The following is a 20,207-nucleotide window of genomic DNA, read 5'->3' on the forward strand; positions in this document are numbered from 1 at the left end:
ATCGGCTCGTGGTCGCTTTTCCCAGCCATCGCCGGTTGGATCTTCTTCGCGCGCGCTTTTCCCAGCCATCGCCGGTTGGATCTTCTTCGCGCGCGCTCTCCGACGGTCCGACGCGACTCGATCTCCGCCATCGTCGCTCGCGGCTTCCCTCGCGTGCGTCGCCAGCCACTGCAGCTTGACCCGGTTGAGGATCTCCTTCTCAGGCACGGCTCGAGCACCAGCCTGCAGAAATCGCTGCAACAGATTTGGAGAGGATATTATCGTTGCAGCGGTTCTTCTTCTTTTTTTATGGAAATTAATGTGGGCGGTTGTGTGTGAACGCATATACACGGTTTTAATTACTTTCCTAGATTTTCGCCAGCATTAATTACGAAATTTTTGTGCTGATTAAAAATGAAACTGGGCGGGAAAATGAAAAAGGGTAGTCTAGTCAAATTTTGGCTGTTAATAAATCGTCCGGGCTATTTACCACTTATTTACAGAACGTTGGCTAAAAATAAATTGGCTATTTTCAGGAGGCTACTTAGCTTAATTACCCAATATTTAACTTAAGCCGAAAAATTGAAAATTCACTTAATGAAATCATAATCGAAGGCTAATGTTTACACTACACAATACACAAATGACCCTTTTAAACAATGCTACGTTAAATATCTAAAAATGACATGAAATGAAATATTTGTATACATATTCCTGGTATATATTACAAGGGTCTAAAATAAACGCTACATAAATGATGGTAAAGTACAACGTACGTACGTGCGAGTCTCGCACGTGTGGTTCGAAATCTACTCATTCGCATCATACAATAATTATTTAGGGTTTTGAGAGCCAAAAATAAATCTTTTGTATTTTGCTTTCATCGCTCGATCGCCCAATCAATTCTTCACGGCCCACACCAAATTTTTGTCCACCTTCTCTTCAAGTAGAAGAGCTAGAAGCCAACAAAACGCTTTGTTTTATTGCCAACGCATATCCTATATATAATGATTGTTTAAATGAACTTGTAATTTACTTGTAACTTTTTAAATTTAAATTATTTTTAATATAAAAATAAATTGTTTTGATATACACTACCCGCTCTCAGTATAAAAAAAAAAAAAAACAAAACTTGTACACAAAATGAAACCAAACTCGAAAGGCATAGTGTAACTAACGCCATATATATATATTGATGAAAATGTGAAAAACTTCTTTCAAGTACGTGTCACATGAAAGATTGCCAAACTGAAAATGGAACAAAAGGAAAAGAGTATATTTTCAAAATTTAAAGTCTTATTCCGATAAGGACAAGGGATCAACATGGGAATTCCAACATTGTTGCTTAAGATTCACTTACGATGAGATATGAGTGGATATGAATGAATTAAAAAAAAAAGAAAAAAAGAAAAGCAAATCAAAGTTAGTGACTGTGAATTTAAAAATAATGAAAAATTGGTTATCCGATAGGATGCTCTGCACGCCATTCAACACACGCGACGTCAGAATCACTGAAACCGTTCTAAAAAACCATCTCCATTATATCCTATCCAACTTCCCACAAATTTCACTTGAGGGAATTTATTGCATGTTCCAACGCACAGCCTAACCATTCTGTTCCCTATTACGTGTCATTACAATCATAGGCTTAAGAAGATCTTTGAATTTACGGATAAGTCACACTCTTAAGTTAGATTTAGGATACCGTTTACTGTAGCCACACTACACTGCACTTCTGACTTCGCCGTTTATAGTCTGTAATAACTCCGTTATATTTTTTTAGCCGTTAAACCTGACTAAAATTAAAAAAAAAAAAAAAATCAAACAAGAGACTAAGATCTCACTCGCCGTTTATAGACTCTGTGGTTGATTTTTCATTTTTGTATTAATTTTTTTATATATTATTTTAGGCAAAGTAATCTGCACAAGTGGGCATCTTGCCGATATCAGGTTTTCAACGAAAATCATTTTCGGTGGTAAAAGATGCGATTAATTTTGATAAAATTCAATGTGTTCTCCAACAATCTCTTAACATGTGTCAAAATATCCATTGAAATATGAGGCTCGACGTAAGGAATGGGTCATTGAGAGGTTTGTGAATATTTGAGTGAAAATGGTATCTTAGTTCAAATTATAATTTGGTGCACCGTTAAGTATAATTTTGTAATTTAGTGCCTATATAATCTACATAATTATATTTTTCATACATATTACCATGAAGAAGTATTTTAATTTTTATCCACTATTTTTAAAACATTGCACTAAAAATAATATTAGATTCATTAGAGCGCTGTTTTTTTTACGAATAAAAAAAAAGACGCTCAACAAAAAAAAATGACACCAAAGACTCAAAAGCAATAAGTCGACCTCGAGCTCGAGGCTAAGTAAAGCATGTCAGCTCGTCAACTCCGCCCGACTCTCAATTTTCACCGGTTTATTAAGTCCGCGAACTCGTCAAAACTTGTAAATTCCTCGAACTTTACGAACTCGTCAAACTTGTAAATTCTTAAAACTTTACCAACTCGTCAAACTTGTAAATTACTAAAACTTTACCAACTCGTCAAGCATGCTGGCCGAGCTAGTTGAATCGCAAAGCTCTCATGCTCCTCCAAGCCCGTTAGGTCCTCAAGCTTCATGGTTCCTCAAAGCATGTTATCTCGTCAACGACTTTGGCCCCTAAAAGTTTGCCAGCTTAACAAGCTCACTTTTTCCTCAAAGTTCGTTGCCTCCTAAAAATCTACCAACTTATCAAAGCTAGTTGGCTTGTTAAGCCCCTAAAGTCCGTCGACGACTCGTAGAATTTTGATAACTCCACAAACCAACCAAGTCGCGAATAGTCCCCCAACTTGTAAAAGTTCGCGGGCTCCTCAAATCCCATCAGCTCGACAAATTCTTCCATATCATTAAGTATGTCGAGTTCTCAAAATCCGCCAACTCATTGGAATTCGATAGCTCTTAAAGTTTAGCGGCTCGTGGCATCTCAATTTTATTCTTTATTGTTACATGTACGCTTGAGCATATTCAACATGAAAACGATTGATTAACAATCCTCATGAGTGTCCTTAAGAATCTTTATAATAAATGACGATTAATAGTCATTTTAGTGATGAGTCGGTCTCATAACGTTGAGCAATTTGGATGGTCTTTTTCATTTGCATACACTACTCTAAGCTTTTTTTTTGCTCTACACATGAAAGAGATTAGAGAGAGAGAGAGAGAGGGAGAGTGAGATTTTTGTTCCTAATATATTAAAATGTTGAATAAGTAATGATAAACTTAGATTTTTTTTTTCATAATTGTTGAGATTAAAGTAAAATAAAATTTAAAATAAGAAATAAATTCGTCACATAAATCTATTTAAAGATATATATATATAATATATATATATATTTACATAAATAATAAATGGACGGTGCAAACATTTACAAACATAGAAATTGACATAATATATCATTTTATGTGTAGAACAAAAAAAAAAATCTCTAGATTGGTGTATGTATACATCATGTTCCCTTAATATATTTATAATCTCATTGTGTGCCTTGTTTTAATCAATATTTAATCCTTCCAAGAAAGGAAATAAAAAACACAGTATTAATGTCTGAAATATGCATCATATATTCGTGAATCGTGAATCGTGACTATATCGATGTGTTGCTAAATTTATATAACACAAAAATGGCAAGACGATTTTGAGTTTGAACTTGACGCGCAAGAGTTCATAATAGAGTTTTTCTATCAATAGAATTCTTTTTGCTCGCGAAAAAGACATGTTTTTGCACCCAAATAACGAGGAATTTCAGTATAGAATCTATAGATACGGACAACAATATAACTCGCTCGTAGTGCGGTGCAGCGTAGGGAACAGTGGTGGCGCAGTACAGGATAAGAGTCCTTAAAAAACAGAAAATGAATGTTCCCGCTCTCATAAACTAGTCCTAGATCTCAACCGTACGTTTTAAGCGGATCTTGATCAGCCTCAGATCAACGGCCCGGAAGCTTCGTACGAACGCTACGACTCACAACACAAAACGACCACATTTTCGGGGGATATAAAACAGCCTCTCACTCGCTCACTTCCTCACTCTATCCGTGTGGGTTTCTCTCTCTACCTCTCTGTTTTTTTACCTTCTTCTTCTCTCTCTGTATTTTCCGGCTAACGGAGAGCTACTAGGGTTCCGGCGAGATGGTGGACGAGATTATTCCGGTGCTGGTGACGCAGATCGCGATCCCTGTCTGCGCGGTGATCGGAATCGTCTTCTCGCTGGTTCAGTGGTTCCTCGTGGCGCGCGTGAAAGTCACGCCCGACCGAAACCCTCCGTCGTCGACGAACAAGAATGGCTACAGCGATTCACTCATCGAGGAAGAGGAAGGTCTCAACGACCATAATGTCGTCCTTAAGTGCGCCGAGATTCAGAACGCCATTTCTGAAGGTAAAAAGCTTCTATATTTGTGTCGTTTTTTTTTTGGTTCCTTTTGAAATCGTATTATCTTTATGTTTTAGATCTGAGGCTGCACTCTTTTTTTTCTGCGTGTATTTTCTCCGGAAATGTTGGAGTGTTTTTTGTTTTTATTTATTTATTTATTTTATCTAAAGCTTCTATTTTGGAATCTGAGTAAACCGATGAATGAAAGATGGTTTTGAAGCTTTAGTTCTGTTACACTTTAGAAATCCATTTAACAGCGACATAGTGTGAAAATTGGTAAAAATTTCAGTTTAGAAATGTCACGAAGTTTGGATCTTTAATCTTGTAATATTCCATGGACGAGTCTTATTAACACAAAGTTAACGATTTGATATGGTTTCAACTTTTAAGGTTATATACATTATTTGCTTAAACTAGGGTTTGGATTGTTTTAAGGATGATTCCTCGTGTGATTTTTTCTTTTTATAAATATAGTATTTTCTGCAATTTAGTAATTTGGATCTATCTTCTTGTTGATTTATCGACACAAGAATAATATATGAGCTTATCTTGTTGTATTGCAATTAGTGCATATTAATTGCAATAAGATGTCGTTTGTCTGATAGTAAATGATAGTGTGCTCATTTGGGCGACACGTGCGAGATCTTATTCAAAAGTCGCACGTGTGGGTAGAGATGAGAATCTTTTGAGCCTCTAATCGAGTTGCATTGTTATTTATTTATTTTTTTGGGTAGGGAACGTGTTTTCTATTCAGAATATCATGTTGTCTATTAAAAAAAAATGTTTTGTTGCTTTAATCGAGTTATTTGTTTTTTTATTTATTTATTTATCAAGAACTAACTACAGACCTGAGTAATCTATTGTCGTTTCTAAATAAATATTTCAAGGTTGGTGATTATTGAGTCAAAATAAATCAAGGCTATGTATGTGGACTTTTATACACATGGTGTTACCATCGGAAATATCACAGTTGCTTATTTTATTGGTGAAATCAATGCCTGGTTAATAAATTTGATTAAAATCCAATGTTTCAGTGAAGTTTGTACCTAGTCCGAGTCCAAAAGTGTTATGTAATTAATGTACTTCACACTAGTAACGTATTCAAACAAACTTTCGAATATCACATTTTTTTTTTTTTTTTATCATATTTCCTTACACTATTTTAAGGCTCTTAAGTTCTTAAGCTAACACAGTGCACTTAAAGTCCTAAATTAACTGTTAAAATTTCCAGAACCTTGTATTAAAAAAGATATCATAATGCATTGAGTACTAAATTATTAAGTGAAACATGAATTGTTGATGTTTCGTAACAGGAGCGACGTCGTTTCTGTTCACGATGTACCAGTACGTGGGAGTTTTCATGGTCGCTTTCGCTGCTCTGATCTTCGTGTTCCTCGGCTCCGTCGAGAGCTTCAGCACGAAGAGCAGGCCGTGCACGTACGACGCCTCGAAGACTTGCAAGCCCGCGATGGCGACCGCGATCTTCAGCACGGCCTCGTTCGTTCTCGGCGCTGTCACTTCGGTCCTCTCGGGATTCCTCGGAATGAAGATCGCCACGTACGCGAATGCGAGGACGACGCTCGAGGCCCGAAAGGGCGTCGGAAAGGCCTTCATCGTGGCCTTCAGGTCCGGCGCCGTGATGGGATTCCTCTTGGCCGCCAATGGCCTCTTGGTCCTCTTTGTCACCATCAACGTTTTCAAGATCTATTACGGCGATGATTGGGAGGGACTTTTCGAGGCCATCACTGGGTACGGACTCGGCGGATCTTCGATGGCTCTCTTTGGGAGAGTCGGCGGTGGTATCTACACCAAGGCTGCCGATGTCGGTGCCGATCTTGTCGGGAAGGTTGAGAGGAACATTCCCGAGGATGATCCTAGAAATCCGGCTGTAAGTAAAGATGGTCTTTTTTTTTTTGCGATTAACCAATTTTTACCGTAGAAATGTTATTTTTTCATTTAACAAAGAATGGTTTAGCTAAATAGCCAATTGAAAATGAGTGGAGTTGTGGAATGGCCGAGGTTTGTCTAGAATGAGTGAAATAGTCGAAATGTGAAAGTACCAAGTTTCGATAATTATTTTGATCTTGTGATTAAATTTTATATAAGTTATTAATTGCTTATGTAAATCGTCAAAAGAAAGAAAAAAAAAGATTGTCAATTTCGCTATAGAACTTCGGCTATTTTGCTGAAAACTTTATATTTTGGCGGTTTTGCATGTCAATGGCTATTTTGTAAATTTTTCCATTAAAAAATGGTGGTTTTAGGGTATTTTTGAAGATAACTCTTTTTCAGGGTATAAAATTTGAATTAGACAGAAAATTAAACCTCCAAGTTCATCTATGCCCAACAAAAATCCCAGCTTTAGCTGCAAGTAATTCAATTTTATAATATGATGTTTCTTGGGTGGTACTAAATCTATTTCTTTTTGTTTTAGGTGATTGCTGACAATGTCGGCGACAACGTCGGAGACATCGCCGGAATGGGATCGGATCTTTTCGGTTCGTACGCCGAGGCATCGTGCGCCGCTCTTGTCGTGGCTTCAATCTCGTCGTTCGGTATCAACCACGACTTCACTGCGATGCTTTACCCGCTCCTCATCAGCTCCACGGGAATTCTCGTCTGCCTAATCACCACCCTCTTCGCCACCGACTTTTTCGAGATCAAGGCCGTCAAGGAAATCGAGCCCGCCTTGAAGAAACAGCTCATCATCTCCACCGTTCTCATGACCGTCGCCATCGCGATCGTCAGCTGGGTCGCTCTTCCCTCGTCCTTTACCATCTTCAACTTCGGAGAGCAGAAAGTTGTCAAGAACTGGTAACGAGTCTCCTCTCCCGATATCATGATCATTGTCGTTACTATATATGATGCGAAATTCGATAATAATAATGTTTTGTATCGTCTCTTAGGGAACTATTCTTGTGCGTCGGAGTTGGTTTGTGGGCTGGTCTTGTTATCGGATTTGTAACCGAGTACTACACTAGCAATGCATACAGGTACCTCCGTTCTTAAATAATAAATAATATAAGATCATCTGAATTATGCGATGTTTGTGTAAGCGCAGTCTCAGGTTTAATTTATTGGGAAATTCCACAAATATCTTGTTCAAATATGGTACTTTGAAATTTCAAATATTCCATTCATATCTCATTTTTTTCAGAAGATTTTGCAGTTATGTCAAATGAAACTGTAAATAACTAAAAAAAAAAGTTAAATTTAACTCAGAAAAAGGGAATATTCTTGGAATGAGAATGAGAAGCGAGTCTCTGAAACGAGTTAGCTCTTGTAATTTCCAGTTAATTCCCAATAACCTCGAAATCTTGATACACACATTTATATAAAATAAAAAAAAAGACTTTGTTCTCTTTTGCTTCATTCGACAACTAACTTGTCTTTTTTTTTTCCTTTTGTTAGTCCGGTGCAAGATGTGGCGGATTCGTGCAGGACCGGAGCTGCGACGAACGTAATCTTCGGACTTGCCTTGGGATACAAGTCAGTGATCATTCCGATCTTTGCCATCGCAGCAAGCATTTTTGTTAGTTTCAGCTTTGCTGCCATGTACGGAATTGCGATGGCGGCTCTGGGAATGTTGAGCACAATCGCCACCGGTCTGGCCATCGACGCGTACGGACCCATCAGCGACAACGCCGGAGGAATCGCCGAGATGGCCGGAATGAGCCACCGCATCCGCGAGAGGACCGACGCCCTCGACGCCGCCGGAAACACCACTGCAGCTATCGGAAAGGTACAACCTTGAATGTCTAGTACTATTTTTTTTTTTTCTTTAGCTTTTGTGATTGTGGCATTCTGGTCCATAATATGCTTAACTTTTTCGGATCTAAATAGTTTTTTGAAATGATTGATTTTGTAACATTTTTGGCCTTAATGAAAAAAAAAAAACTTTAATACCAGTGTTCAAATAGTAAACATTTTGCAACATGTTTTAATGCATTTTGTAACACTATTTATTATCAAAATACTGTTCAAATGAATTTTTTTTTCCTTCATTAAAAGTAGGTAAATAGCCAACTAAAACGTTTATAATTGCTATATAGTCAACGTTTCGTAAATCTTAAGTAAATAGTCATAAAGATGACGTGTACTAATAAACAGAAGTGTGACTATTTACCTAAGATTTACGCCTGTAAATATATGAAATTGACTATTTATCTAACATTTACGAAATGTTAGCTATTTAGCAATGTTTGAAACCATGTCAAGGACATGATATTGTCTGAAGCCATTAGAGATTCATAAAAAAAACGAAAGGGTCGACAAGCAAAACGCCGAGAATCGTAAAAGTTGAGATAAATATATGAAACTGACTATTTATCTAACATTTACGAAAAAACAAGTTGATATAACAGCTTTGTTGGTGACCGACCGTATCAGGGATTTGCGATCGGGTCGGCGGCGCTGGTGTCGCTGGCGCTGTTCGGGGCGTTTGTGAGCCGAGCGGGGGTGTCGAAGGTGGACGTGCTGACGCCGAAGGTGTTCATAGGGCTGATAGTGGGGGCGATGCTGCCGTACTGGTTCTCGGCGATGACGATGAAGAGCGTCGGGAGCGCGGCCCTGAAGATGGTGGAGGAGGTGAGGCGGCAGTTCAACACCATCCCGGGGCTCATGGAAGGGACCGCCAAACCGGACTACGCCACTTGCGTCAAGATCTCCACCGACGCCTCCATCAAGGAGATGATCCCGCCGGGGGCCCTCGTCATGCTCACCCCTCTCATCGTCGGAACCTTCTTCGGCGTCGACACCCTCTCCGGCGTCCTCGCCGGATCCCTCGTCTCCGGCGTCCAGATCGCCATCTCCGCCTCCAACACCGGCGGAGCTTGGGACAACGCCAAAAAGTACATCGAGGTATGTATATATATTTATTCCCTTTCCTTTCCCCAACTTTTTTTTTTTTTTTTTTTTTTAAGAAGAATATCATGAAAACGAAATCTTGCTACTAATTTTTACTACAATGTTACTCTTCAGTGTAATTTTAGGGTCAATGTTACTCTTCAAAAATCAATAGTGTTTTTTGGACTAAATTATTCTATTATTGCAAAAAAAAAAAAATCTTGATGACATTTAAGTTCTGTTAAGATGGTTTTAGTTTGGTGGTGGTTGACATCTTTTGGGTGGGTTTTGCTAGGCCGGTGCTTCGGAGCACGCTAGGACCCTAGGCCCGAAGGGATCGGAGCCGCACAAGGCGGCTGTGATCGGAGACACGATCGGAGACCCTCTGAAGGACACATCTGGACCGTCGCTCAACATCCTCATCAAGCTCATGGCCGTCGAGTCCCTCGTCTTCGCTCCTTTCTTCGCCACCCATGGCGGTCTTCTTTTCAAGATCTTCGGAGGAAATTGATGACGACGATGATGATGATGAGAAACCCTTTTTTTACTTACAATTAAATCTGTTTTTTTTGTTGTATTTTTGGTCCTTCTGAGGGATGGGATGGGGTGGGAAAAAAGAGGCTTTAATTTAGCTTTTGAATCCTTTTTTTGTTTTGGTTTGATGTTGTGATTGTGTACCTCTTATTCTAGGTAGTTTCATTCTTAATATTACTACGGTATGATTATGAACCTCGAGAATCAATTTACAAACCTCCTTTTTGCCCAAGTTTCATATATTTTGTGTTTTGATGGTTGAATTGATTATTCATGTCAATGCTTTGTTCCACAATCCTGATTTATCAATGTATTGAGGCATTGTTTTTTTTGGCCATGTTCAACTAGTTAAAACTTAAAACTGGCTTGAGAGATTGATTTATCCTAATCACGTTGCTCCTGGACCAACCTATTTCTCTTTATATTCCACAATGCTAATTGTGTCGTGTTTATAAATATAGACCAAAATGACCTAAGAGTAGATTAATCCTTAATAAAGCTGATTTCATCCCCTTTCTAGTGCCATGTTAATAACACTAAAATGTAACACGTCCGATTCATCCCCTCTTCATTGTATTGTCAAACGTTTATTGTGTGAATAACACTAAAATGACCATATGGTATTATGGCGGGTAAATCATGAGGACTTCAACGAGGGTATTATTCAAAGAAAAGAAGGCCAGCTTGTACTTCTACGCATAAGGTGGGTTCTTCGAGGTCTTTCTGCAAAGTTCAAAGCTTGGACTGACTGATCTTCACTTGAAATATTTTTGGATATTTGCCCATGTTTCGAGTGCTTCCCTTAAATTTAGATTTTTCAGCTCCTATTAAATTATCTCTTGCCACTATGTAGAGTCAAAACAAAGATTCTCTCTTTTTCTTTTACAAGTTTGTCGGCAATTTAAGAAACCAAAAACAAAAAAATTAGGTAATTAGCCAACTAAAACGTTTGAGATTGATATATAGCCAACATTTCGTAAATCTTAGGTAGATATCCACAAACATGACGTGACCTTCCTGTTTTGCCCTTCCATTGAAATAAAATAGTTGAGTATTTACGTAAATTTACGTGTGTAAATACATGGACGTTGCTATTTACCTAAGATTTACGAAACGTTGGTTATAAAACAATGTGAAACTGTAAATATGGATATATACCTAATGGACCATTTTTTTATCAGACGTGTTACTGTAGTCCAATATTTCCTCCAAGACACGTAGCTTCAATTTTCCGTATTTCTCTCTGAATAGAATCCTGAGTCGAGTACTTTCTTTTGTGTTTCCCATACAGATTTACACACAAATAGTTAATGAATTGCAATTGGTAATTCCACTCTACTTTCAAAGTGACAATTAAGGCATAGAATTAAACACTTCTTTCGAAGAAAAAAAAATATCATTCCAAGCGCTGGTTTGCAAAGCTAACGAAATTGTGGAAGGCAAAAGAACGACGTTGACGGTGCCCCGACCTTGATTCGAACGGAGACCAGCGAATCCTCCGAGCCGAGCCCCCACGTCAACAACGCTTCCGACGAGGTGGTTCCAGTCGACGAACCCGCAGGCTTCCGACGAGGTGGTTCTTGTCGACATCTCTATCATCTCGTGGTTCCGGTCGACGTCTCGATGAACCCGCAGAGCGTCAGCAGCCACTCTTCCGATGAGGTGGTTCCGCTCGACGTCTCGACAAACGCGCAGAGCCCAGGAGTCTGTGGGCAGAAAATGACAACGACCAAAAGGAAGAAGCGGGCCAGAGCTGCCGTAATAGACGGGTGGGCAGGAGATCAGTGAACCAACGGATCAGGTCTCGATGTTGTAGCATAGCCCCCTCTTATTGCACGATTAAACTTTATCTTGGAATTTCCTAGACTTTTTGTCTATCGCAACTTCTCGGCAGAATCCAATTTGATATTGGACAGTTGTTTCTTCATATCTCTTACTTTAGACATGGCGAGCTTAAGCTGATAGCTCGCTTCGTTGGCAGCCTTGGTGACAATCTTCAGATCCTTATTGGCAAGACGCACCTTCTTCTTCGCTTCATGGAGACGGGTTTCGGCACTTTTTGAAGCGTTTTTGAGGGGGCTCTGCTGCAGCCAAGGTTCAAAATATCGAGATATCGCCGATATATCATTTTTTTAAAGTCTCGTTAGAATATCATAAACAAACGTTACCGTCCTAGATTTTTTTGAAAAAATATATTTAGTGACGTGGGACAAATTAACAATTAATAGAGCATGCCCAATGAAATTGAAAGACTCATTCAACTGAGGATTATGGAAGAAGACTTGGCTCTTTATATAGTGTTTTGGAATGACAAAATTGGTTCTTCACAAGCAATGTGAGACTCTTTTATCTTATTTGCTTTGCTTTTGTGATGCTTTACTATAAATTTATATACATTTGTAATATATACACATACTATTATATAAACATATATATATATAAGGAAAAATGGTACGAAGTAGCCAATTCAAACTATGACTTTTGCAAAATAGCCATAGTTTCATTAGCTATAGCAAAATAGCCAATTGAGAGTACTGCGATTTTTAATCCTGCCTCGATTAATTTTAATCCAGCCTTCATAAAACTTACATTCTGTCTTTATAGTTCGTTGGGATTAAATTTAATCCAGCCTAGATTAATCTTACTTTGGCTAGTTTACTTATAGTTGGCAAACTATGGCTATTTTGCAAAAGTTTAAGTTCTATTTGGCTATATAGCCGCTTGACCCTATATATAATAACATCGCATATAAACATTTATATTATTATATATATATATAAAGCAAAACCCCCTTTTACTGTTCATACTACAGTAACACTCAATTTTTAAAAAAAGTTTCCAAAAACACCTATTTAAGTTTTAAAATTACATAAGTAACCGTATAACAAAATTCCGGAAACAACTTTAAAAAACGAAAATTCCAGAAACAACTCCAAAAAACGAAAATTCCATAAATGACTCTAAAAATGAAAATTCTCTTAACTAACTTTAAAACGATAACAATTATTATTACAACTTACTATTTTTTTTTATATCTGAGTTATTATTTAATTAAAATGGTTTAAATATATATTAAAAAGTGGTAAAAAAAATGCTAACTAACCAACAATTGCAAACCGTTCACATTAGTATCTAATTTAAAATTTATCAAGTCTCTCCGGGCAACGCCGGGGCCTATTGCTTATATATATATATATATATATATATACATACCATATAATAACGTGTAATGTATATATATAGAGAGAAAATGTTAATAATGTATTATATATATAATATCTATACTAATAAACTAAATAATTAAATATATATAACTGTTTATTTTTATTATTTTAAAGAATATTTGTAATGTAGTAAAAACAATATTACGTTTCTTTGAAAAAAAATTATTTTATTATATTTTTTTAATATTGATAAAGTAATGTAAATATTAATAATGTATATCTATAAGAAAAAAGTTATACATATATTTTTAAATTTGATTGTTTTATTTGGAATTCAAAAATATAAACAATGGTACATATTTTATTATAAGATTTTTGTCGATATATCCGTCGGTAATCGATATATCACCGATATAATTGGTAATCGGTATTGAAATTGTTATAGAATATCCGTCGATATATTTGTCGATACTCGATATATCCGTAAAATCAGAACATCGGTATGAGTATCGACATCGATATTTTAAACCTTGATTTCGACTAATGGTGTGAAAAATAAAGTGAATGCAAACTACAAAATTATTCTTGTAATTTATTATTTGAGTAAACTACGGTGTAATACTCTCACTTTTCTATTCAATTGTGCAACTTTATACCTCAACATTTCAAAATTTTGCAAATATATAGTTTGCTGATATTTTTAAACTAAAATTATAAATGTCTTATTTTTTATATAAAATTTAGAAAATCCATAGGAAAACATATCATGTAATAGAAAATAAAAGCAAAAACAAATTTTATTTTTGATAATTTGAAAAAGTAAAATTAATTGGCCTCTTATCAGAACTCGTATCAACTTTGGACTAGTAATACTTTCAGGGATTTGCAATCGGGTCGGCGGCGCAAATCATGCCATGTTTATAACTCAGGCCAAAACTCACTTTAGAGTAGATTAATGATTAATCCATTAATAAAGTGTAGCCCAATCCATGTTAGTTTATCATGTAGCTTCTTGACAATTTTAATCTATGCTATTGTCGCACATTTTTTTTTTTTTGGCCATGTTGAACTACTGGTCATACGACTTAAAGAGTATATTAATACTATTTACGTAAGCAAAGGATTGACTACTTACAACAAATACTAAAATTGCGATAAACACATCATATATATTCATATTTTCAATTCTTAAAGAATTCATACAAATATCATGTACAGTGTACACGTTTATTTACTCGACCAAAAAGAGAGCCAGAAATATAGTTAGGAAACTGAATACTTGCTGTTGGAGCTTTGTTCGATTTCCAGAACTCGAATCAGTCGACCGGCACTTCAACCTCCATGTTTATGCCGTGATTTCCAAATACCTTAAGCGCATAATAGAGAGTATAATTTGCATTGGTTTTCATGGTCCAAGTCAGTAACAGTAATAATGAAAATACCTTGATGAAATCTTCCAACATCAAACAGGATTCTCTGGTATAACCCGCTTCTTCCAAAACTTGAACTAAAACTTTCTGCAACATAGAGAGTGAGGTAATCCATAATCGGTAATGATAAGAACACGGTTTACTGTTGTTGGGTTAATTACCTCTCTCTGCTCATTAGACATGAACGCGCCAGAGAGATCGTGAAGCACTTCAAGCACGTCTTCGAAAGAAACTTTTCCGTTACCGTCCGAATCGTAGAGCTTGAAGATAACTGCCAAAAGGACTTTCTTCTGTTATTACTAGTGAAGCTGAAACAAATATCTGGTTTTTGTTTTTTTTTGTTTTTTTTTTGGGTGATACTAAGATTGAGTGAATGAAACTATCTTACGTTTGATTTTGTGGTGGGAATTAGCTTTGGCGCTAAAAGCGGATAAGAAAGCCACAAAGTCCTTGAAATTCAAGCCATCAACGATCTTGAGAAGCCTCTGAGTAAATTTAGCCATATCAAAGATCATGACAAACCAAATTTCGAAAAGGAGTTATCTTTCAGAATTATATACCTGCGAGAGAGGATTCATTGCGAACTCGGGAACTGATAACAACTCATCGGCCGAGATAAACCCTTTTGCGTTTCGGTCTAGCTGACAAAATCTCTTGTACAGACTCACTATTTCTTGCTGCGAAACTGCAATTGTGGTTTCCCACAAAAAGGAAAACCCTCACAAGTCAGAACTCAGAATCAAACCAAAATGCGAACACAGATTATAATAATAAAACCTACATAGATTATTGCAGTGGTGTTGAACTTCTTCAATGTCATACTGAGTCAACATTGACGACGCACTTCCCATTGCTTCTTCTTCTTCTCACTAAAAAAAAGGAAATCAGATTCCTTAAATTTTCTGGTAATCAAAGATCATTCCACTTTATTCGTTGCTTGATATACAATTTTCCAAAAGGGAAATCATGAAGAAAAAAAAAGGAAACGATGTACAAAGGCATAGTTTTGTCACAAAAAATAAAAGAGCATACGATTGAAACTCAGAACACAGTGAGATTAGATGGGCTTTGTTTAGCTTCGTATATAATCGAGACAATTGAAATTGAAACGGACGTGTATAAATAGAAGTGCAAGGAAGGAAATTAGAAAGGGATTGGTGTTGTTTCCCAAAAAGAAAATGAAAATAAAAAAATAAAAAATCAACGTCACATATTTCATCATCATTTTGGAAGTCGTCCATTTATGCGTGTCTCACTTACTTTCCACAATTTTATTTCTAATTTTTTGGGGTAGTTAATTGAGTATGGAAAAAATATTAGAGGTACGGTTTAGCAATAACTGGAAACTCAGAACACAGCATTAAAAAGAAAAAGAAAAAAGTGGTGCTCATACTTTGTTCCAAGGGTTCTAATTCTAAACCCCCATTAAATACGTCCAAAAAAACCAAGAAATTGTACGGCACATCCAGTAGAAGCCATATTGCCATGAGAATAAAGAGAGAAAAAAAATAAAATGGCTCCAGAAATTTGGCAATGGTGATATGTGACTGAGATAAGCCTGAAAATGTCCAAGCTTTTTTACATTATTCAACTGATAACTGACTCTGCAAGTTTTTTTTTTAGCAAGCATCGAGGTCTCGGCACGGTGGCGGTTTCGGATCACTCAGCAAACTGGTGTTTCCTCCTTCGGGTCCGCTCATTATACGCTTCGGATTCTGAGTTCCGCGCTGAAAAAATAAAATAACAACAGTTGTCAATCAAAAAATGTACACGAAGAACTAAAATAGAGCTCTATTACGCTTCACACTGTCGGTTTCCTTACCGGTGGTTTCTCTCCCTTCCTCAACTTCTCGACTATGTCTACAACTCTCTCTGGAGTAACGTCTTCCTGAAATTAAAACCAGAGAGGGAATAAATTCCAAAAGATTCTTTTACGAACTAGCATACAAGTGTGTCAACGGGATAATGGAAATAGTAAATAAGAAGAATTCGCAAAGACCCACATAATAGTTGTACGTATATCCTTCTGATCCATTGGAGTAATCTGCCACAGTGATCATAGGAGCGTTTACACAGCAACCCTGCACAAGATTATACATTAAAAATGAAACAAATGGTATCCATAACAATATCAGAATGTGAAAGGAAACAACAATAATATATACATTCGCAATGATACTATGAATACAACAATTAAAAAGGGAACTAGAACTCCTATTCACTCTCTAAAAGGAATGTATGCACCGTAAAGTATTTATATAAAAGCAATCTCTCTTGACTCAACATCTATTTATCATGTGGAGATACAACTAAAGACTAGAAGGTAACAAAAAATGCTGGGGACTTACCATGCATTCCATTTCTCCAACAGAGAATAATCCATCTTTTGTCACCTCTGGACAATACAATAAGGGACGAGATCCGATATCAAAATCACACTTATCATGGTTGTATCTGTTAATTCATCACACACACACACACACACACACACACATATATATATATATATTTACGAACCGTTCCGTTGCACTCCAAGGTGTTTCAGTAAAGCATCTTCAATATCTCGCGACCCTCGGATCATGCACGGTGTTGTGCCACAAACCAAAAGATGGTACTTCCCCACCTGAGAAACAAACAAATAAGAATATTAATTTCAATAATGTATTTTAGCAACAAAAAAAAAAAAGAGCTTATAAATTCTGTGAAACCTTCGTGCGATTGAACATCGAGTAAAACGTAGCGACTTCATAAACACGAATAGGAGCGACTTCGATAACCTTAGCAACCTGAATCATCCATAAACCAATTATATTAACATCATATTCAAACTCAAGAGCTATTACATGATGATACAAATAAAGAACATCAAAACAAATCTCCAACATCAGAAACAAACTTACAGCGTTCATCGCCGAAACAGGTAACCATCCACCGTGTTGCTGCTGCGCGAGATCGAGAAGAGGTATCACAGCAGATTGCTTGTAGTTTGTTGGATAGTGAGACAAGATCTCCGTGACCTATGATTGAATAAGGTTACAACGTTATACCCCAAAATCAAACAGTTACTGATAGGTAGTCAAGTGGCTGTACTGATTTATTTTGACCCCCCATAAACTACCCAAATGCAACATTTTCAATAATTTCATGCTCAATATAGCAATTAGTCCAAGCGTAATCAGATTTACCTCAGTTGCATAATAAGAGCGCAAAATCGAGCTAAGCTTGATACAGAGACCCCATAGATAGTGCCTATATATTCCGTTTAATTGCTTATTTTTATTCAATTTTTGCCTAGTATAATTGTCAATTCGCTGCCACAACGATCGATATTCCTCACAATTGAAGATTACTTAACACAAAGCATAATACACAACCCGGACTATTCAATCATCATACATATAAATGTCAACCGTACAAACCACAAAAATCAACCAAAAAAAAAAGCAGACCTTCGGTTTGTTGGCCTCTGAGAACTCCCATGGAAGGTCCGGTTTGTTGTCCGGAGAATCAAGATGCTGTTTCAATTACCGAAGCAACAAAATTAAATCCCAAATCAATCGCGAACGACGAGGAAAAGACGAAAAGCTGAAATTAGTAATGAAGAATGGAACAAAAAAAAAAAAAAAAACTCACGTAGTTTAGGGCAGTCGATAAGGATCGCGAAGGCTACAGAAAAGAATGGAAGAAAACAAGATTAGCGAGAGAATGTAACGCTGGGCGATTAACTGAGAGGGAAACAACATTTAAAAAAAAAAAACCTGGCGGAAAGCTTGACGGATCTCCCGGAGGCGATTGGCGGCGATACGAGCCAACATTTTCGGAGAAGAAATCTCTGAACTGAGTGATAATTACACACAGTCGAGAGATAAACAGGTGAGAGAAAGTTTTGAAGAGGAAGAAAAGAAGAAGAAGAAGAAGAAGAAGAGGGATCGGAGAGTCTGGGTCGGGGATTGTTTTTTACCTGAGAAAGATTTAGAACACGTGGATGGTTGACAGCCGTTAGATCTTGATTTGCTGTGTATGTGTAGATGGGTAAATCCTCTGCTTAGCTGCTGTTTCAGAGCGTGAATCTTTAAATATATAATCATATTTACCCTTTAACATTGTTATTTAGTCAACGTTTGATAAATATTTAATAAATAGTCACATTCACGTATTGACACGCTTAAATTGACGCAAATACCTCACATTATTTCGATGAAAGAGCAAATCAGAAATGTCACATCATGTTTGTGCTTATTTACCAAACGTTGACTATATAACAATCACAAGCATCTAAGCGGGCTAATTACATAATTTTTATTTATTTTTTTATTTTTTTTAATCTTTTTATCATTTAAGCAACGTTGTCGCTGGAAATTTAAGAACAATATAGAAAGTTGTCGGATCATCGAAGCACATGTTAAACTTCGGTGATGAGTTGTATGAATAAAAGACGCGAGAGGTTAATAAGTCGGAACACATGTCTCGCTTCAAAGCAAATTCGAGTAAACAATGAAAATATTAGCTGCAAAAGTTCCACCTTGAGTGACTTGATTTGAACCTTTTATATACGTTGGATAAAAGCCGTTATAAGCAAATGAACGATTCGAATGGCTCGATAATTGTATGATTATTATGTGATCGGGCCATCTGATTTTGAGAATTTTGAAAAACAAATCAACTTTAAACAATCTCAAGAGAATCTCTGAATGCGTTAATTAAGAAGACGTTTCGTGGTTGATCGGGGATCGACTTGATCAAGTTGATGGGAAGATCAGCCTACAAATAATTTTGACAAGTCATCGGTACATATTATGATCGAGATGTCCTTAATCTTATAACCAATGCATAATGTTTTAGAGAACAAAAAATCGAAGTGCACGTAATTTTTATTTACTGATTTTGCACGTGTACATGTGGTAGTTAAGTAAAACAAATAAATCATTTGGTTATATTGTAAATAGAGTCCATTATGTATATAGTCATATTTACAGTTTCACATGCTATATAGTCAACGTTTCGTAAACTTTAGGTAAATAGTCACGTTCATGTATTAACACGCGTAAATTGACGTAAAAACCCCACGCTTTTATTTTAATGAAATGACAAATCAGGAATACCACATTATTTTTATGGTTATTTACCTAAAATTAATGAAATGTTGGTTATATAACAATATCAAACGTTTTAATTGGCTAATTACCTTTTTTTTTTTTTTGTAAATTTAAAGGTAAACAAAAGTTCAATGAGTTACCATGTAAGTTTTTATGTATGTCAATTATTAATTAAATTTTTTGCTTATAATTAAGTCGAGATAGCCAAGTGAAATTGCAATGTAGTACGAACTAGGAACCATCTATAAGATTTGGTTGGTTTTATAGTACCATACTATTTTTATCATTTCTTTTTCGGGTGTTATAGCTAAATAATACTGATGAATATGCAAAATTACCAAGTTAATTTAAAATTAATATAATAGTCAAAATTTATAAAAAAAAAATGTATATGTATTCAATTTATATATATATATATATATATATATATATATATTTTTTTTTTTATCTTGTTAACTTGTTTGAAAGTGGTCAAATTTTTTAATGATGATTATAAATATTTTTTTTTACAATATAATTTTTATTATTTTGCTAAAAAACGCCGACTATTTTGATCATCAGTTAGTTTCAAGGAGTACTTTGTATTAATGTCTTTCCCTCTATTTCCCTTTGTTGATTTAACAGAAAATAATGCAAACATTTTTATTGGAGAACGAGAAAAAGCGGTGAGAAAAGAGGTATTTACGAGCCTTGATAACCGAACGTCTCAAAAGGAATGAATTCTCTGAAACC

General features: G+C 36.2%; 3 protein-coding genes across 3 annotated transcripts; 1 reads left to right on the plus strand and 2 right to left on the minus strand.

Moving 5' to 3' along the window:
* Window positions 1-4,043: 4,043 nt before the first annotated feature.
* Window positions 4,044-10,023, plus strand: AVP1 (Inorganic H pyrophosphatase family protein). The gene is made up of 7 exons (XM_089625104.1): window positions 4,044-4,412; window positions 5,720-6,294; window positions 6,841-7,220; window positions 7,313-7,399; window positions 7,818-8,148; window positions 8,796-9,266; window positions 9,547-10,023. The coding sequence occupies exons 1-7, from the start codon at window positions 4,166-4,168 to the stop codon at window positions 9,760-9,762; spliced, it is 2,307 nt and encodes a 768-aa protein (XP_089481230.1). The 5' UTR covers window positions 4,044-4,165; the 3' UTR covers window positions 9,763-10,023.
* Window positions 10,024-14,104: 4,081 nt separating this feature from the next.
* On the minus strand, window positions 14,105-15,377 carry LOC149386722 (uncharacterized). Its single transcript, XM_089626079.1, has 6 exons — window positions 15,161-15,377; window positions 14,940-15,064; window positions 14,768-14,864; window positions 14,541-14,650; window positions 14,392-14,466; window positions 14,105-14,316 (listed from the first exon to the last, which is right to left on the minus strand). The coding sequence occupies exons 1-6, from the start codon at window positions 15,228-15,230 to the stop codon at window positions 14,266-14,268; spliced, it is 528 nt and encodes a 175-aa protein (XP_089482205.1). The 5' UTR covers window positions 15,231-15,377; the 3' UTR covers window positions 14,105-14,265.
* Window positions 15,378-15,739: 362 nt separating this feature from the next.
* LOC149386723 (NADH-ubiquinone oxidoreductase 24 kDa subunit) lies at window positions 15,740-18,310 on the minus strand. Its single transcript, XM_089627086.1, has 10 exons — window positions 18,138-18,310; window positions 18,013-18,045; window positions 17,829-17,894; window positions 17,280-17,396; window positions 17,088-17,165; window positions 16,897-17,002; window positions 16,728-16,774; window positions 16,383-16,460; window positions 16,202-16,267; window positions 15,740-16,106 (listed from the first exon to the last, which is right to left on the minus strand). The coding sequence occupies exons 1-10, from the start codon at window positions 18,192-18,194 to the stop codon at window positions 15,999-16,001; spliced, it is 756 nt and encodes a 251-aa protein (XP_089483212.1). The 5' UTR covers window positions 18,195-18,310; the 3' UTR covers window positions 15,740-15,998.
* Window positions 18,311-20,207: the final 1,897 nt, after the last annotated feature.

Source organism: Urtica dioica, chromosome 9 (genome assembly GCF_054948205.1).
Source record: "Urtica dioica subsp. dioica isolate 48M chromosome 9, U.dioica_male_clone48M_v1_H2, whole genome shotgun sequence".
NCBI lineage: Eukaryota > Viridiplantae > Streptophyta > Magnoliopsida > Rosales > Urticaceae > Urtica > Urtica dioica.

Coding starts and splice junctions, on each gene's coding strand:
- LOC149386723 (XM_089627086.1), bottom strand. CDS start 18,194: ATGTTGGCTCGTATCGCCGCCAATCGCCTCCGGGAGATCCGTCAAGCT. Junction 17,895..18,012: donor TATCGACTGCCCTAAACTAC/GTGAGTTTTTTT, acceptor TAATTGAAACAG/CATCTTGATTCTCCGGACAA. Junction 17,166..17,279: donor CTGTTTCGGCGATGAACGCT/GTAAGTTTGTTT, acceptor TGGATGATTCAG/GTTGCTAAGGTTATCGAAGT.
- LOC149386722 (XM_089626079.1), bottom strand. CDS start 15,230: ATGGGAAGTGCGTCGTCAATGTTGACTCAGTATGACATTGAAGAAGTT. Junction 14,865..14,939: donor CAATGAATCCTCTCTCGCAG/GTATATAATTCT, acceptor AAATTTACTCAG/AGGCTTCTCAAGATCGTTGA. Junction 14,651..14,767: donor TTCCCACCACAAAATCAAAC/GTAAGATAGTTT, acceptor TCCTTTTGGCAG/TTATCTTCAAGCTCTACGAT.
- AVP1 (XM_089625104.1), top strand. CDS start 4,166: ATGGTGGACGAGATTATTCCGGTGCTGGTGACGCAGATCGCGATCCCT. Junction 8,149..8,795: donor CCACTGCAGCTATCGGAAAG/GTACAACCTTGA, acceptor CGACCGTATCAG/GGATTTGCGATCGGGTCGGC. Junction 9,267..9,546: donor ACGCCAAAAAGTACATCGAG/GTATGTATATAT, acceptor GGGTTTTGCTAG/GCCGGTGCTTCGGAGCACGC.